This window comes from Pezoporus occidentalis, unplaced genomic scaffold (assembly GCF_034315485.1).
Source record: "Pezoporus occidentalis ecotype Australia unplaced genomic scaffold, CSIRO_AGI_Poc_V1 ctg292, whole genome shotgun sequence".
NCBI lineage: Eukaryota > Metazoa > Chordata > Aves > Psittaciformes > Psittacidae > Pezoporus > Pezoporus occidentalis.
This window is the reverse complement of record NW_026914852.1, coordinates 28,623-48,156: the sequence shown is the minus strand read 5'-3', so window position 1 is coordinate 48,156 and position 19,534 is coordinate 28,623. Positions and strand designations below refer to the sequence as shown.

The 19,534-nt window shown below is 42.5% G+C and overlaps 1 protein-coding gene across 1 annotated transcript; it reads left to right on the top strand.

The window, feature by feature from the left end:
* Positions 1-1,784: 1,784 nt before the first annotated feature.
* SLC16A3 (solute carrier family 16 member 3) lies at positions 1,785-15,480 on the top strand. The gene is made up of 5 exons (XM_062626399.1): positions 1,785-1,872; positions 8,958-9,201; positions 9,678-9,821; positions 10,218-10,985; positions 12,423-15,480. Exons 2-5 carry the CDS (start codon positions 8,979-8,981, stop codon positions 12,710-12,712), a joined length of 1,425 nt encoding a protein of 474 aa, XP_062482383.1. The 5' UTR covers positions 1,785-1,872; positions 8,958-8,978; the 3' UTR covers positions 12,713-15,480.
* The last annotated feature ends 4,054 nt before the right edge of the window (positions 15,481-19,534 follow it).

Genomic DNA, 19,534 nt, shown 5'->3' with positions numbered 1-19,534 from the left:
TCCGCAGGATGGAACTGGTCTTGAGAAATTAGAGTCAAGAGGGTGGGGTCATGACAAATACAACTGTCTCCCTCAAAAACTGTAGGAGTTTTTCCAGTCCTTTGGGACTGGCAATGTAGATCATACTTCCTTTTCCTGGAGAAACAAGATTACCTGTAAAGACACATAAGAATGTCTTCAGATGCTAGACTCCAGCAATTTTGCTGGGCCACTGCAATGCTTGCTTCAGAAGCTCCACAAGAATCAGTGGTTTTTGCTCTTCTGCACTTATCTTCATTTAGCCAGTAAGTGAATGGCCTAAATCCAGGTAATGCTAAACAGTCAAAAACTCATTTTACTCTTTAAGATTAGCAATGTATGTCTCACTGGCTGTATGCTATCTACCCAAAACAAAGGACCCAGCCTTGCTCATCTTTGCGTATTACTGCAATGAATCCCTAAGCAGGTACAAATGGGTACTACAGCAAAACTGAATCAGAAGCTAAGGCAAACACACCCCTGTGTGTCCCCACACAAGTGATAGGAATCACAGAATCATTTAGGTTGGAAAAGACCTTGTCCAACCATAAATCTAACACAGCCAAATCCACCACTAAACCATCCCCAAGTGCCACACCTACAAATCTTTTAAATACCTCCAGGGATGGTGACTCAACCACTTCCCTGGGCAGCCTGTTCCAGTGCTTGATAACACTTTCAGGGAAGAAATTTTTCTTAATATCCAATCGACACCCCACCCCCCCCCAGTACTTGAGGCCGTTTCCTCTTGTCCTGTTGCTTGTTACTTGGGAGAAGAGACCGACCCCACCTCACTATACCCTCTTTTAGTAGTTGCGAGGGGGAGAGGTGCTCCCTGAATCTTCTCCAGGCTGAACAACCCCAGTTCTCTCAGCTGCTCCTCACAAGACTTGTGCTCCAGGCTCTTTGGACATGCTCAAGCACCACAACGTCTTTCTTATAGCGAGGGACACAAAACTAAACACAGCGTTCAATGTGTGGTTTTAACAGCACCGAGCAAAAGTGGATGACCCTATACACTGACTTGTGTTCTGTAAGCACACAAAGGAGTGGAGCACCTACTCCCGAATTTCTTAAGCGCTGCTTTCTACACTACACTTTAGAAGCAAATCACAGCCTGTATGGATGCTAAATAACAGCAATATCAACGCACATTCAGTTTTATAATTCAACACTTGCATGACTAGCAGCAGAGCCATTGCAGAAAGCTTATCCCATCTGGATGCAAAATGAGGTAACTCAAACAGGCATATTTGCAGGTGGTGCTTCCTTGGTAAAAGATGAGGAGGGGGGCCTGTATGTTATCTGCAGAATGTACAATATCACGATCAAAACAACCAAGAAGAACGAAAAACTTCCAAAACGAACAAACACCCCACCCCCCAAACCCAACCCACCAAAAAACCTCACAGGGAAGCTCGGAAAAGCCGTTCTTACCTTAGGAGACAACAAAGAAACCGCGGTCACTCCCTGGAACAGAGATGTCGGGACAGCACAGCCCGCGCCGCAGCCGCCGCCTCATACCTGCAGGCGCTCTGCCCGGGCCGCGACCCAAGGCGCCCGCGGGACTCCCCTTCGGGCAGGCCCGACCGCACGCGGCTGCCGCGCCTCAGCGCGGGCGAACCTGTAACAGTGGAAGTGAGTCACATGATCAGGCCGAGACACACCCGCTCAGCCCGAGGCTGCTCTGCAGCTGGCGGGACGGGGCGGGGAGGGGCGGGGCGGGGCGCGGCGGGGCGGGGCGGGGCGCGGCGGGGCGGGGCGGGGCTGGGCTGAGCGGGGCCACGGGGAAGGCGGGCAGAGCTCCGGCACGAGCACCGGCATCTTCATGCTGAGGCGTGGGACGTGACTCAGGTATTGAGGGGGAGCCGTTGTGAGTGATGTTGTGGGGTGCTTGGCTGACGCACGGGAGTGAGCGCCAGGGGGAGCGTGGGGAGGTCCGGAGCTGGGTGACCCGACTCCGGAGCTCCGGGCAGGGTGAGTACGCATCTCTGCGGGGGGCCGCCCAGGCCGGCGGATGCGCTCGAGCGCGGCTGAAGCTTTGGGAAAGCGCCACGCGGCTTCGTCTCTCGGCCAGAGGCTGCGCAGGGCGCCGGAGAGTCGGTGGAGACGGCGCGGATTGTCGTTACCCCGTTCGCGCCACCTCACGGGGGCCGGGGGACGCCCTCCTTCTGGGTCCTGCTCGCGCAGAGGGGTCCGGGGTGTTTTTCTTTTTCGGGGAACCCGCGCTGCGATGCGGGGCGCCTGGCGTCCTCGCCGCCATCGGCCGGGCAGCGCTGCCAGGCTCTGAGCGACCGAGCCCCGCTCCGGCTGCTGCGGGAGAGCGCTGCCCCCCGCTTCCTCCTCAGGCGGCCGGGTCACGCCCAGGCGCGCGGTGCCGCGGCCTCAGCGCACGTACAGTGCTACACCGATGGCTCGTGAGGCACCCGCGAGCTCGGGCTTTGTTCCCGCCATCGGTAGCTTCAGATCGGTGTCGGGTGATGGGGGTCTCTGCGCTCAGCGCCGTCCCCACGATCCCTTCGCTGCTGCTCCGCTTTCCTTTCAGCCACGGGGGAGTAAATTCTGGACTTCCCTTTGTCACAGCGGGGACAATTCAGACCCGCTAAAGGGAGTGGCGCGCAGTCTGAGGGATCGCCCCCTCATAAGGGCATCGCGGAGTCCAGGGCGTGAACTCCGTTACTCGGTTCTGCGAGCGCCCTGAGAACGGTGAGGCGCTCGTACGCGGAATCGCGCGGCCGCCTGCAGGCTCCCTGAGCATCGGCGGCGGCGACCCGAGCGCTACGTGCCCGACCCGGAGCGCCGCGCGGGCCGCCGTGGCCGCTCGCGGCGCCGCGACCGCCACCATTGTTCTCCCAACCCCGCTCCTCTCCCGCGCGGCAGCCGCCGCAGCCCCACTCCATCCGCCGGGAGAGAGCCCTTGTGTGCTACTGCTCGTTCTCACATCCTTATTCTAAGCAGTTCTGTGGAGAAAGAAAAAGCTCACAGACGTGAGGTTGAGCTGTGGCAATACAACTTCCTCACCGGCTTAGAGCGTTAGCATCGGTTGTGGAAATGCACACACGCTTCATCAGCGAGTTTGCGTGCTTTCTGGGTAAAGCAGTTGAAAATCCGTTTAAAGATGTCACAAAGTGAAGTCATATACAGTTTTGCAATTTTTATTTCAGAGGGAGCGGTAATTTGTTAAGACGTGGCAGTTGGCAGTCTAAAAATGTGAGACAGACTCCATTAGTACAGTATACCTGTTGTGACTCAGTCGGAAGACTAACTCAAGGTAAATTATAAAAATATTAGGGTGACCTTCTAAATTGTCACTGAAGTGGGAATTCACATATATTACTGTATGGCACCATGTTATGCAGCTGCACTATCTAAAGTCATTGTGTAAAATGACACCTCTTTGCCAGATAATCTTTTCATGCTATATTCAGCTACATATACAAACCTAGCTTGAAACACAGTGCATGTGCACACCAGCACTTTGTGTTAGGGCAATTCCATGGTATTCTGCAAAAATAAGCACATACGTCCACTGTACCCTTAATTACTATATGGCTGTCACTTTTTGGCTTTATACTAGATAAAATAAGGACACTTCTGCTATAAAAAATTAACAAGATTTTCTATTTTTCTAAAGCTCTGACACATTGCAAGGCCACCATAGCTGCAAGGCTGAAGTTAATTTTCATGATATAAGAAAAATAAATTGTAAGTATTCAACTGAAGCTGGGATTCTACAGCTTCTGTTTTTGAAAGTATATGGAATGCAGCCAGATAATTTAAGTGCAACTTGAAGGCATGTTTTTTACTTCTGCTGTGCATACAGGAAAGACAGATACTGTCTGGTCTTCAGGTGCCACTCTGATGCTGACATTAATGCACTTACGGCAATGGATGTAGTGTAAAAAAAACTCAAAGGCTTTAGAAAAATAAGTCCACTGCTTCAAAAACTGGGCCTTTGATATAGAGACAGTAACTAGGGAATTTGCCAATGCTGTTGTTATACAACTAGTATATTTGGTTTTTGATGGGACCTGAGAAGATTGAACTGATAATTAGTTAGTATTGTATTTGTACCTAAATAAAATACTTATGTAGGCATTTATCTCAAAAGATGTTTCTTTTTGTCAGGAAAGCCAAATTAATACTTCATTTTAAAACATGAGGCTAGTGTGCAGATCTGTGGCTTATTCTTTTGCTTATGGCCCAGTGTAAGTTAGGGGTACTGCTCATTATGAAAAAAAAAATATATATAATCTGATTTTGCCAGATAATGTAAAGAACAGGGTTCTAACATTTTTATTACAAAAACAAATAAATTAACAAGCTCAACTTCCCCTGTAGAGCACTTTACCCAGATAACAGAATCTATAGTGGTTAGTATTATTTGCTACACATAAACTGCAATGTGAATTTACTGTGTCATTGCAGTCTGATAGTAGCTTGTGATGTACGCTACTTACTGCGCTGTAGCAGTGCACGCTAAAATGGTTTGAGGCTAAGTGGGGACTGGGGATTAATAGTAAAGTGTTGGCATGGAACATCACCTTCAGCTACAGACAGCACAGAATTATTATATAGTATATCCTAGGGGTTTTGAGGGAGAGATGGGGGAATGATGAAAGCTGGCAAACCCTTAAAAAAGGCAGTGGAACAGGAAAACAAAGAAGGCCAAAATGGGAAAGTTACTGCAGAGCTTTTACATATAAGTATCTCAAAGATGGGTGCCAGGAGGATGGTGCCCAGCAACAGGATGAGGAGCAATGCTACTTTTCTTTAATAAGTTAAAACACAAGAAGTTCCACCTAAACACGAGGGAGAACTTGACGTTGTGTGTGTTAGCACTGGAGCACTGGAACAGGCAGCCCGGGGGGGTTGTGGAGTCTCCCTCTCTGGAGACATTCCAAACTCACCTGTAGGCAGGTGATCTCCAAAGTAGTTTTAAACCCTAATGATTCTGTGAGGACAGGAGGTCAGGGCAGGCATCAGTAAATACAGTAATGATTTTGTAGGGAACAGGAGCTTGCAGCAGCCATTGGAAATGAGCATATATTTAATTTGGCTGATATTTAATCAGCTAAACCACAAGAAATGGCCCATTAAAATTTTTGCAGGGGATACTTCCTGCAAAATTTCAGTAGAGCTGGTTAGTGTTATGTTTATTCACTCAGAACCAAGTATGACACCTATACAAGTATACATCTTACATCTTTTATTTAGTCTGCTTAGATTTTAATACCCTTGGGCAAATATAGGCTTATGACTCTATTAACACAATATTGAACAGTCTACACTTTTCAGCGTACCCGCACTTCCAACATGCTGTGAAGAGAGAATCGCTATTCTCTTCATTCCACAGATAAAAAACTGAAGCAGGATCTCTGTATTGCTCAGCTTAGGCCACCTTCCTCATTTGGTAATTGTACATTTCTCAACCTAGTGCGGTTCCAGACTGAATTCCAGTCTAAACTAGGTGTCCTGCGTGGAATTTCATGTTTTATTTTTGATAACAGTTGTTTATTTCTATTCCAGGAATCCAAAGTTGGGTAGATTGCTGACATATTTAAATTAATTCAGGGGAAGTTCTTAAGCTACACAGGTCAGCCTACATACTCACAAATGGCCTTCCTTACCCATGCTGCTGGCCATAAAGTACTGCTACATAGGCAATAGGGGTATTGGCTAAACACCGATAATAGATTCTTGCCATTTCTAGCTGGCCTTTTTCATAACACTAATGCTCTCCTTTTATATATGCTGTACCATCACATCAAACACAGCACCCGCAGCGCTACCTACAATCACCTAATATTTCCTCCTAACTGATCCTGTATTAAGTTTCCATGGCAACAGGAAGATACTCTCAGGAGCATGAAGCCCCACAGAGCTAACTACGTTTAATCCCTTTCTTTTACACATTACTGAAGAAAGAACGCACTTATAATAGGAGGGATCTGCAATAAATACTGACAGTTCTATCATGTCTGTTGTGGAGACACTGAACCTGAGCTGCAGCCAGTTACATGTAATCCTTTGCCTCTAAACAGGGCTGAGCGAGCAAAAGCAGGAAACGAAACAGTTGCAACAGTTCTGTAGCAGCCTCCTGTCACAGTATCATACACTCCGGCAGTATCCCAGCGCTGAAGTGAAATTACAAGTGAAAATGTTGTCAGTGCAAGTCAACCGCGAGCCCACCCCTCCTAGCGCTAACCCTGGTTTGCAGGTTTCACATGGGAACCTCCCCACTATTTCCTTTAGCTCTAACGGAAGCGGATACAGTGGAGCCTGGTAAAGCACACTATGACAGGATGAAGGGAACGGGGTGAAGTGCATCTGAAGACGTTCAGAGAGGCAGGGTTCCTTCAGTTCTGGTTAACGGTGTTTTAATTTGGTGTGTTAACGTGAACCACGGATGGACTAAACCAGATGAACAAGACGGGGGGGGTGTGCGGGCACGCTTAGCCATGTGAAAGTGGGGTACGCGGGTCTGTGCAAACGTTTAGCTGAACGCGCTGACATGCCGTCAACATCCGCAAAGGGACCTTTCACCGCCCTTGGGGCGCGCGAGCCTGGTAGGTCCCACCGGCCGGCTGCGCCCGGCCCCGCCCGCTCGACCGCCCAGTCACGTCCTGCACGTCTCAGTGCGGCGGCCGCCAGCGCGCGCGTCCGGCGGGGTGGCTCGCGCCGCCGCACGTCCCAGCGCGGGGTCGCGAGGAGTCCCGGTGCTGGGCCCGGGCCGCGCTGTGTTCCCTTCCTGCCACCCGGAGCGGTGTAAGGAGCAGGAGTGCGGCCGAGCAGGTGCCGAGGACGGCTCCTCTCAAAAGCCGCCTGCCTCTTTGGGCAGCCTGGACGCACTTCACTGTCAGCGCTCAGCACTGCGGGACCGCAGAGAACTCTCAGCTGTAGAGTCGGTAAAGCAGACCGCCCCTGCCTGTGTACAGGAAGAAGCACAGAGGTGGATGCCGTCAGCCATTTCTTCTAGGGCTGGATATTGCTATCCGGCACTGTGTGAGCAGCCTGCAGAAACTGCTGTTTTTTAACAGAACGCTCACGTACCATTACCTTGTGTTGCTACCAAGATGGTTCATACAAAAGACTAAAAATTACACAACTCTTCCTCCAGCATTTTAAACATTCACTCCGATGTTCTGTCTTAAAATTTGGAAGTAGTGGGATGATTGCTCCTGCCTCCCAGACTCCTTCAGTTTTACATCTTATTCCTGATCTTCTACACTTGTGCTGAGATGTTTGAATCCCCATTTTCCCTGTTATCATTACTATTACAGAGCTACCAGTATCATGAAGGATTACACTTTGTGCCTGTACTCTGTGCTGTCTGGATATTCCTTTAAAAAAAAACCACAATTTTTTTGAAGCATGCTTTATATCTTGTATCATACAGAAGTTACTGTGAATAACAGTTCTGAAGGGTGGACAGATCCCAGTGTTAGGATGATTGGCAGAGATGCACCTTAAGACTTTCATTTAGCAACCCAAAGCCTGGTGCAGAAATTACCTAACAAGCTTTGAGTTTTTACAAACTCTCACAGCAGTAAGCAAATCAGCCATCTGTAGTAGCAGGCACCCAGACGTCTAGTTGTATTGGGGTGTTCTGGTTTGCTCCTTGTTTAACCATTTTAGGTTCTAGTGCCAATTATTTTTCTGTTTATACCTGATTTCCAGAAAACAAGAGGTGAAGCCAGTAATAGGATGCTTACTGTCCTTCTCCTACAGCCCAGGGCTATAGAACAGCTACTGTCATGGCCAGGTTTCTTTATACATCATGCATATGAAGTTGTTTCTTCCAAGAAGTGGGAATGCTGGTGTAAATTCCTTAGTAAGTACTCCCATATAGGCCTATTGACAACCACGCATTCGGTGCTCAGTTGTCTAGACAAGGCTGCATTAACTAGGTTGCTGTGCTGTATGTAGTCTGGTTCTGAAAAGGAGCTTTATGAACTACATAATTCCCAGTGCACAACAATCACTATGCAGACTTCTCAAAAGTTGAAGCATTCTTTAGTGACAAACCTCTCTGATGTGCAACTGTACTTGCACTCCTCTTTTAGGCACTACTGTAAGAAACATTGACCCAATAAAAGTAATGAATTGCATTTTAAAGAAATAGTCACTTTTGTACATGTAAGATTTAACGTACAACTTGTCTAAAGCTCCCTTTAACATTTTAGACTTCTGTAATACGCAGACCCTATAAAAACCTAATTGCTCTGATACAATACCTCCCTCCACTCCTCACATGCAGGTACACTTTATCTGCCTTTTCAGTGTCTTCCCCCACCTGTTTTAAAACTTTGAAGCATCACTGCCTACATAACATTCTCATGAGAAAAGATGGGGTTTCTTTTAGATGCAAAGGCACTTGTGGCTGCACATGAAAGATGTGAAAGATTCATCAAATAAAATGTAAAAAAAAAAAGTTACTCATAATGTAGTAACAACCACAATGGAAAGTACTTGCTTCAGGCAGTGATACTGAGCACGGCTGCAGTTACTAGCTCCCATCATCCACAGAAAACTGCCTGTGCAGATTTTCACTGCAGTTCAGCTTAAATGCTTACATGATGTGTGAAAACTAATAGCTTATCAGAAGTTCAAAGAGATCTATTTTTTCAAGATATCAGTGCATCAGGACTGTATTTCTGTCTTCAGTAGGGAACAAAATACCTGGGTGATTTGTCCACTGTTGCACAGAATACTTGTTATGCACCAGGATTTTGCTTCCCAGTCTCCCAGGTGAATATTCCAAGAGCTTCATACAGAAGGATTTTATAGCAGAAAATCCTGCAGGCTTTAATGCAGGAGTTATTCCATGTTTGTGAAAGTAAAATACAACCCTGAACTGCTATAATGGCTTTTTTCCTATGAAGTACTGATTTGGTGTATATATACCAGGTCTATATACTGTAATTGTTTTTTTTCAGGGAACACCCTTGAGCTTCGTCATGGGAGCTGTGGTAGCTGACGATGGTCCATCTGGTGTTAAAGCCCCTGATGGAGGCTGGGGCTGGGCTGTCCTTTTTGGCTGTTTTATCATCACAGGGTTCTCCTATGCCTTTCCTAAGGCAGTTAGTGTCTTCTTCAAAGAACTTATCCGGGAATTTGGCATTGGATATAGTGACACTGCATGGATTTCCTCTATTCTGTTGGCCATGCTTTATGGAACAGGTAGGTAGTTCTCTCTTTTTGAAACCGTACTGCATCATACAGTTATGTTTGTAAATCATACAGCCATTTACAGCATGAATGACTGCATATCATTATTTGTATTCCAAATAATTACTATTTATCACATAAATTCAAAAGTTATTGAAGCACATCCAGCTTGCACAAAAAATTAGATCTTTGTAACTTAGTAGCTACTAGAGATGATTAAAAGGAAAAACTGCATGGCACTCTGAAGACAAAAGAAGACTAAATATTTGACTACAGAGGAAAGAACACTCTTCCAGACTGGCCGACAGTAAGGACAAAGTATCCGAAGAACCACAGAATCATTAAGGTTCGAAAAGACCTTTAAGGTCATCGATTCCAACCGTAAACCTAACACTGTTAAGTCCACCAAGGAAGAAATGCAAACTGAGATAAAATCAATTGCAAAAATTGATTTATCGTTGCAACTGTAACTTGCTTTTCTTGCCTAGGTCCACTCTGTAGTGTATGTGTCAACCGCTTTGGCTGTCGCCCTGTCATGCTGGTGGGTGGCCTTTTTGCCTCAATGGGGATGGTGATTGCCTCCTTCTGCACAAGTATTGTTCAAATCTATCTAACCGCAGGTGTGATTACTGGTAAGTAGTGTGCATGGTTGAAAATAGGTTAACTGATGTCCTGGCTTCAGTCTGAGATTTTGTGTGACAGCTATCTAAATCATCAGTATCATCCAAATCAGCTTTTCTGAAGATGGCAGATAAATGTGGAATAAATGTCATTTTTTAAAAATGAATATTAATTTTTCTGGTATGTTTAATATCCAGTACTGTAATCAGTGAAGTGTAGAAGATATAGAAGTGTTCATCAAGTACAAGAATATCAGGAAGTAGAATGCTTCTTAAAATATTCTCTTAGAATCCTTTTGTCCATTTGAAGTAAAACCTTTAAGTCAGGAATCAGAAAAACTGCAATTACAATTTGTTAAGTACTGATATTGTAGGCCAGTATTATTTTTTACGTACCCTCTGTTACAGGTTTGGGTCTGGCACTGAACTTTCAGCCTTCACTCATCATGTTAAACCGTTACTTTGACAAACGCCGTCCCTTAGCCAATGGGCTATCTGCTGCGGGGAGTCCAGTGTTTCTTTGTGCTCTCTCACCATTGGGGCAGATACTACAACACGAATATGGTTGGAGAGGAGGATTCCTTATACTGGGTGGGATGCTGCTCAACTGCTGCGTATGTGGCGCATTAATGAGACCTTTGGAGCCACCAAAAAAGCCTGAAGCTACCAAAGACCCAGCTGAGAAGAAAGCAAAGAAAAAACTTCTGGATTTCAGTGTTTTTAAAGATGGTGGTTTTGTAATCTACACGCTAGCAGCCTCTATCATGGTGCTTGGCCTCTTTGTTCCCCCAGTTTTCGTTGTGAGTTATGCCAAGGATTTAGGATATCAAGACACCAAAGCAGCTTTTCTTCTAACTATTCTGGGATTCATTGATATCTTTGCTCGGCCTATTTGTGGAATGGTAGCTGGTCTTAAATGGGTTAGACCACGCTGTGTCTACCTCTTCAGTTTTGCTATGATTTTCAATGGCTTTACAGATCTCATGGGTTCTATGTCTGTTGATTATGGTGGCCTGGTGGTGTTTTGTATTTTCTTTGGCATTTCTTATGGAATGGTAGGTGCTCTTCAGTTTGAAGTTCTCATGGCTATTGTGGGTACCCAGAAGTTTTCCAGTGCTATTGGCTTAGTGCTCCTGGCAGAAGCTATGGCTGTTCTAATTGGTCCACCATCAGCAGGTAAGTATTCCATTTAGTTCAGAATTCAAAATAATTTGCATTGTATCCATTTACATAAATTGTATTATAAGGGAGCAGAGAAAAAGACGATATGAGTCGCTCAACAAGTGCATATTGTGCTAGTGCTGCATATGCTTCAATGACTTTCCGCAGTTACAATCTATTTCAATCCAAGACAAGGTGGGATGAAATCTTTTCCTTCTGCTTCAGGATTGGTTGAATTGCCATCTGGAGATGCTGCTCATTCTCCACTGAAAGCCTACACTGGACCTCTTACTAGTAGATAGCTAATATTGTATGAGTTTTACACACACACTGATTAACTTTTGTGAAGTTCAGATCTCTTTGGAGTTGGGGATTCAGAATAAGAAACCTGTCAATTGTCTTTGGAAAGCACTAATATAAATTTTCTATATCCATGGTTGATTTGGAGGAGGAAAGAAAATGTAAGGAGAGGAATCCCCCCTCCCCCCCCCCCCCAAAATCCAACCTAAATAAACCCAACAAAAAAAACAACAACCCTTACATAGAAAACTATAAAATGGGACTGTTTTAAGGAAGGTAGACTACTTCTGTTTCATGTCCCACACCCCAAGAATAAGGGGACATTTCAAGAGACTCAAATTCATTAATTTAAGCTCAAAATTGCAGATTAATTACTAATCAAAGAACATAATTTTTACAGACCCTGAACTGAAAAAAAACCCAAATGAAAAACCAAACCCACCCAAACCCCACCAGTTTACTGTCAAAATGTTTACTGTTTATGCCAGACACTAAAAAGTATTGGGTATCTTTATTGTGACAAAACCCCTAATGGAGGAGAACAGTACTACACATTACGTTCTCTGATCTTCAGGTTTGGAGATGCACATCCTTTGTATCTTCCCTCCTGTTCTTTCATATCCACTTTCGTAAGTCCTATGAAAGTTAAACATGCCTAAAGCATGAGAACCAGTAATTTACTCCAGACTGACTATTAAATGAGATTTATATTTTAAGCAGACAGTACACTGCCTGTGTACGAAGGGAAATGAAATTGGAAGCAAGAGAAAGCTGCTGATACGGACTGCAGCCATGGAAGCACATGCTTTGATCTGGAATACATGGCACTTCTCATTTCTTGCGTATGAAGGCCAGGCTTGTTTTATTCCAGTTGAATTGCATGACTGTGTGTGCAGGGGATTGTATTTTGGGATGTGACAGTATCAGTGAATGTTAAACTGATAATTGAGAAACATTTTGTTATAAACTTGTTAAAATGCTACTTCAAAAAACTTGCTTAGATAGCAAGTTTAGATGACTGCTACTGCTTAATCAAAGACATCATGGTACTTCTAGACAGTCATTTAAACGTTTAAAAAAGTAGAAAAAATATTTGTTGCAGGATGATCACTTTTGTTAATTACCTGGAATGTTGTTTTTATTTTTTTTCAGGAAAACTCCTGGATGCAACAGGGAGGTACATGTTTGTTTTTATTATTGCTGGAATTGAAGTTACCACCTCAGCACTTGTATTGGCCTTGGGAAATTTCTTCTGCATTAAGAAAAAATCAGAAGAACCACACACAAAAGAAGAAGCAGCAGAAAGAGAGGAGTTAAACAAATCTGAAGACAAAACTCCTGAAGATGCCAGCAAGGTGGACTCTATTGAAGTGGAACAGTTTCTGAAAGATGAGCCTGAAAAAAACGGTGAAGTTGTAACTAACCCAGAAACATGTGTGTAAGCATGACAGGAAACCAACAAACCTTCTAGAAACAAAAGATTTTCAACACTATTTATTTTAGAAATAGAACTAGTTTAGGGCTGGGCCATCTTTATTAACTGGAAACTGGTCAGCTCCTCAGGGCTCTGGAAGCTGATTAGCTAGAAAACCTTTTATTGGAAGATTGGCTTGATCAGTAAAAGGTAGAACATTGTGGTTATACATTTTATGCAAACTAAAAAGCTTTTATAAACACAGGTATAGTCTTGCTATGCATCACCAGAAACTGCTCAGTCGGTAGAGATACAGAAAGAATATCTTTTAAGAAAAGTGGAATTACATGTACATTTTCAGACAATATTAGTGAATTTGCTGTGTTGTGCAGCTAATTTCCCTTTCTGTGTTCTTTGTGAAGGGGAAAGAGTTTGAGACAAAGAAAAATCTCAGGAACTTAAAAGGTCTTCAATAAGTTTTTGAATTTGTTACATTTTCAGATTTTTAGATTAATTGGCTCAGCCCTAATTTAATTTTGGTAATATGTATTACTTTATGTAAATGTATTTCTAACTTTTGTCTATACCTATAATCTTTGTAATTATCATCTAGAAATACTGTACATGGAGAGGCACATTATAGATACTGTCCTCAGCAGATCACAAAAGTGGTATTCTGAAGTAGTACTGAAAGAAAATAGAATGAGCAAATTGATCCTGACAGTAAGTAAACAAAGGTAGCCTACATTTATATACACTGTTTTCAGTACAGTTTCCCTGCAGCATTGAAAGTATTATATGTAACATGGAGAATACAGGTACTGGGTTTAGTAGAATCTTCCCAAAGAGTGTCCATTTTGCATATAAAAGGAACAGTTTAAGTTTCCAGATGACCAGTAAATTAAGAGTGGGTAGACTTGAGGAAGGGACTAGACTGTTTAGAAACTTCAGCCATCTTTAAAGTGCAATGTTAGCAACATAGAAAATCTTCAACATGGTGGCAGTGTTTTTTTGGTAGTCGACCCCAGCCCACTTACCCCACTTCCCTGTCCTTTTGCTGAATCTATGGAAGTTGAAGGGGCTATTCTTGCTGGTTAAGGAAACTTCATAGAACTGTTGATCATATGACATGGCAAAAAGACCAAGAACAGGGTCAGCTCTCATTGTGCAAACAGAATGGGAGTTTCTGGCCAGTCTTTAAATCTTCTCTGACATTGGTATGTGGGAAAAAGAAACCGCTCAGACAAGGTAGTGACAGCATATTTGAAGGAAAGCAGAAAGGGAAGATTCATTGTGACAACACTGAATTCTTAAGGAAGGTAAAAGGAAGGCATTGTATATGCTCTCCCCCCTTTCAAAAATTTAATCTTTTATATAAAACCATGCTACTGAAACCCACCTTTCAGATATGTTTATGAAAAGCTCTCTAGGCTTTGTGACTGCAGTAATAATCTTTGAAACAGGCTAACTGTAACAGTCAGTTTTCTCGTTGGTAGCAAAGGAATATTGGCTTTCAGGTGCCAAAATTGTTCAACTTAGTAACTGAAACCCAGAAGCCCCTAATCCCTTAAAAGCCTTTATCCCTGTTAAAATGAACATTATTAGTTGTTTCATAGTTTACCATTTTAACAGAAACATACAGTAAATCCAACAAAGTGCCAAAACCATGAAGCATTCCCTAATGGAACTATCTCAGATTCCAGCTTCCATTCTGGCAGTTGCTTTAAAATGGTTTTGCATTGTTAGGACAACATTGTACAGAAATTGAAAAGTTAGGATTATGATGTGCTTTTTTTTTTTCTGTGTGTGTGATTTTAAAAAGAAATGTATGCTGCACTTAATAAACTGTTTATTTTTATATAACATATAATACATTACTTTAAAACCCTTTATTAATTTAGTGGCAGGAACTACTCTGCCATGTCCTAGTTATAAGAACATGGTTACTGAACTTAGCTCCAGTTTGCTAAAGACTAAATCAGTATTTAGAACACAACACTGCTAGCTCCAGAAGGCCACCATACAAAAGGGCAAGAGGAAAATGGAATCCACAGATCAGTTTATGATATCCCTGGAAGCTGCTTCCAATGATAATGTGAAGGCCCTGTTCTGTTTCAAAAAGCAAGAAGTAGAAACCTCCCCAAAAGTGAATTCAGATTTTCAAATAGCCATTTTTGTCTTACTGTGGTTTTTGGTCACTGGATTTCTTTGCTAGATAATGCTATCCTGTTATCACAGAACTAAATGGTTGTCTTTTTGTTGTTGGTTTTTAGCACAGTTTTAAGTTTCTGTACAGTCTGCAAATTGGCTAGATTGTAATATCTCAAAAATCTATGCTTAACATGCTGACTTTTCAGACTATGTTTCATTTTCCATACATAATACCTTTACAGTGAAGCTGAAAACAAGAAGTGTTATGTTATGTGGTTGGGGCAGAAGACGAAGTTACTGAGACAAGTGAAACACATTTCAACAAGATGCCATAAATAATTTCTGAAGTAAATCTAGCGTTCACAGAAAGTGCCTCATTGGCTTCTGCAACTTCTTTTCATCAACTTAAACATGAACTATTCAGAGTAGTACTGCCAGTGCTCTTGTGCTGTTCACAGCACAGACCTACCAGCGGATTGCAGTATTTGTGGGAGCAGGAGATGCTTACTGCATGAAAGACAGTCAAACCAGAGGATTCTTTCATCGACTGTGAGAAATAAGGGTGAGTTTAATTTGCTAGGCAGTTTCACAGAGGCTACAAAATCTTTTACTGTTTTCAGTATTTACAAGAAGCATCAACAGAAAGATAAGAAACTCCTAATGCAGATCTCTTAGTACTTCTGAGTTCTGAAGCCAGTTAAGCTCCCTGCTCCCATTCATGTGTTCCATCCAGGTGCGTGCTAGCTCTCTTTCTGTTCAGCTGCCTTTATTTTCTTGGGAGGATTTTGATGATACTGATGGAAAGGTAAACTCCATGCCAGATCACTAGCCTGGATAACCGTGGGCCAGCATGCCCAGCTGTGCTGAGGCATGTACCCTACTGTTCCTATGGACATGGCCACATTGAGTTCCTGTATCACAAACCTCACTCCTTCATACCAAAAAAAGGCAAGCAGTGAGTCTTCAGGTTCCCAGTGCTGTCTTGGAACACCATTTAGGACCTGTTACATAGAGAAGAGGATTGTGCTGCAACCCTTCCTTTTGGCAAGACTAGCCTGGCTCCTTAAGAATTTAATTGTGCTTATTGTAAATTCACAGGTAATTGCTTTTAAACCCATCCAGGTATTTTGGTACAGTGTTTCTTTAATCTCAATACCACTGACATCCCCTTAAAAGCAGTTTGAGAGATGTGCTCTTCCACGTATTTTGCTGACATGCACGGTCTGAGTCATAAAACATTGCTAAAGAGACACTAACTGCCTGGGGACACAAGCAGAATGGTTTAATGCAACATCTGCCTGGATGAAGTTTTGCTAACCTTATGGTTAAAATTTTGTGATTTGAAAAAAAAAAAAAAGAGAGGGAAGGCAGGTAATTGTACAACCACTACTGGAACAAACCTAAGTCTTGAGGGAAGCAACTGAAAAATACAAGTGCAAAAATTCCAAGTATAATACAATAAAAGAGTTGAAAAATAATTTTTAGATTATTTCTCTGAAACTAATGAGCAGCCTTTTAGTCTAAAGGCTAAGCATAATTTTAGAAGCTTTTTAGATTTTCATGCATTCTATAAATTGTGTACTATGGGATTTATGGTTAAAAAATGTTGTTTGATCTTGTGATAGATCTTAGGCGCTTAGTTTCCTAGCACAAGGAGAAGGTATGTATACAACTGCCTGTAACACACAGAGAACATATAAAGAGGTGTATATGTGCGTGCACACATATATATATGTATCTATATCTATCAAACATGCAAAATACCCAGCAGAGTAGAACAGAGACAGTTTGCCTGTTTACTAGACAATGAGGAAGGCAAAGTTAAAATTTCTTCTTCCTCCTATACAAAAATAAGCTTGCTGTTTAAAAATTTCTATATGAAACATCCTGTACCTATTTGGAACCTGGAAGATCTCAGCAGAACTAAAAGTGATTGCGCTCCCTTTAAAATCACAATCTCTAGATTTTGTTTTTCTCCAGTCCTTTAATACATTACAGCAAGTCTTCAGCAGTTACCTGCTGCAAAAGCAGCCAGTTCCCTCAAGCTGAGACTTGAGATGCTATGAAGGTATGGTATGAAGGACTGGACAGATCTTGTGCTTGCTAATATTAAATCCCATCCAAATGTGTGTTAGACAATGTAAAATCATTCTCTGAAAATAAATGAAAACATTCCCCTAACAATACAATTAAATTCCAAAATATATACATGTATGCACCTCTATTATGTCCCAAAGAAAAGTGTTGATTCTGTCAGCAATCATAGAATCATAGAATAGTTAGGGTTAAGATCATCTAGTTCCAACCCCACTGCCACAGGCAGGATACCTCACACTAAACCATGCCCCCCAAGGCTCTGTCCAACCTGGCCTTGAACACTGCCAGGGATGGAACATTCACAACTTCCTTGGGCAACCCATTCCAGTGCCTCACCACCCTTACAGTAAAGGACTTCTTCCATATATCCAATCTAAACTTTCCCTGTTTAAGTCTGCACCTGCTACCCCTTGTCCTGTCACTACAGTCCCTAATTAAAACATAAGGCTTTCAGGGGAATGCAAACTCTTACAAGTTACAACAGTAAGTACCGACTTGTGCATGTGTGTCTGTCTCTCTACCACAGTTGTCTTTAGGATTAAGAGTACAATTAAATTTGTCAAGTGAGATGAACTTTTGTTTCTTGTTAATGCGCTTCAGTGTAATGTGTATATTTGTACTTAATTTTTTTAAAATACTTTTCTAGTAAACTGTTGCAAATACAGTGAATAAATATTTTTTTGATTGTAAAAAACTGTGGGTGTGAGAAAATAAGCTTAGAAAAAGTAACACCCAGATTTGGAAATTTGGCTTCCTCCGCACATGCTCAAACAGAGCTCATAGAGAAAAAATAAAGTGGTGACACTGAGCTGACAGGCAGCCAGAATTTAATGTGAGCAAGGGGACTGCTTTTGCTGTGACTCATAGTTTGGCCAATTCCAAAATGGAAATGGGCTCCTCCTGTAAATGATCCTGAAGACTGTTTTAAAGGATCATCAAATTTTAAAATAATAACTATTAATGTTGCAGTGCTCCATGTAGAAATTATTGTTCTTGTCCTCTGAAAAGCACTCCAGATTTTGTTTTGCAGGTAAAGTGTTATGAACTGCAATGACTTATAAATCCCTGAATATTCTGAGTATTGACCTGCCAGCAAGCTGTCTTTATCATCAAGTGATGCTCTTTAGAACTTGAAAGCTCCTAAGGAAACACTTTAATAATACATTAATGGTGGTGTATTTTGGGTCCTATGGTACCCCAGCTAAGAGTGAGCTACATCCAAGTGAATCAAAATTACAATCTTTTCAATTGAACAGGAGCTACATTTTGCTGTCTAGAAGCTATCTAGACGGTTCACACCTATTTGTGCCTAATTCTAAGTAGCTCTGCTGAGAAATTCTGAAGAAATCTCTCTAAGGTTTCAGAAGTTTCTCTGTGCATTTACATGGGAAAGATCATAGATCTATTTACATAAAATCCAACATTTGAATAAACATGATTAATTTTATTATGCAAACTGGCAAAACTCAAGGTGTAATCAGATTCTTTGCTATCCCACTGGCCAGATCAAGCCATATGCTGCTATAGGAATGACTGTTAAGGGCGGACTGAAATGACAGAATTTATTAGCATGCAGTTAGCACCCTTGTGACAGAAAACCCAAAGACTTTATCTTTGCCTCTGGTACTGTTTGAGTCTGAAATAAAGGAGTCAGGCCATCTGGGTTTGGAGGAAAATGAGCATGACCCAGTTGCACAGCTCTTCGCTACTGCTGGACTTGCTGAAGGAAGGTTACGCACCACTATTTGAGAAGCAAACAATTCTAACAATAGCAGAGGCACTGCATATAAGAAGTAACAGCTTTGGAATATATTATTTCACCAGCCTTCTCAATGCTGCTGCAATAGAGCCCATCTTTGTTACAGCGGGAAAAAGGGAGTATTTACTGTAAAAGTCAGGGCTCTTGAAAGTATCTTGCAAGTGAGTCTCTGAGATCAGCTGCCCTGCATTTGTCCAAGAAAGTACGGAAAGTTAAAGGCAGACAGAGTAAAAAGCTACTTACCTCTAGTTATATGCTGTTTGTTCCTTGACTGATCTCAGTACCTGCCCCATCATCTGCAACATTCCAGCTGCCAACTTTTCTCACTATCCCTAGATGAATGCTTCAGAACAGTAAGATGAGGGTAGTAGCTCTTGCTCCTCTGACTCTTAATCTACTACTGCTTCAGCAATTTAAGGCTTTTCATTGGGAAACTGAATCCAATGAAGAAGAAGACCTAGATTTTAGAATTTAAAATTCTTAATAGCAAAAGACTTTTCAGTCTTGCTGGAAAATATTGTATAAGAGTCGGGGGCTGACAGTAGATAAAATACAAATTGTTAGCAGTGAGTGCAAAGAAGCACTTGCTGTTTAGGGTCTTTCTTTTAAGAAAAAATCTGTACATGGCCTTGAAATACTGTGAATCACTGGTTTATCCTTTCCTTAAGGATAATGGGAAATGCCAGCAGCTCTGCATTGCCTTTGTGCCTGTAAGGCTTGCAGCTTTGAAACAACTGTAATTAAACCAAATGTTTTGTCTGGTTGTGATCAGGACTAGACATTTTCTTCCTAATGCATAATGTACCAAATGAATTGCTGTTTTGTTCCATATCTCACCCCATC

Excerpts from the sequence above, each read along its gene's own strand:
- SLC16A3 (XM_062626399.1), top strand. The coding sequence starts at position 8,979 with ATGGGAGCTGTGGTAGCTGACGATGGTCCATCTGGTGTTAAAGCCCCT. Across the intron at positions 9,202-9,677 it reads GGCCATGCTTTATGGAACAG|GTCCACTCTGTAGTGTATGT; the intron begins GTAGGTAGTTCT and ends TTTCTTGCCTAG. Across the intron at positions 9,822-10,217 it reads AACCGCAGGTGTGATTACTG|GTTTGGGTCTGGCACTGAAC; the intron begins GTAAGTAGTGTG and ends CCTCTGTTACAG.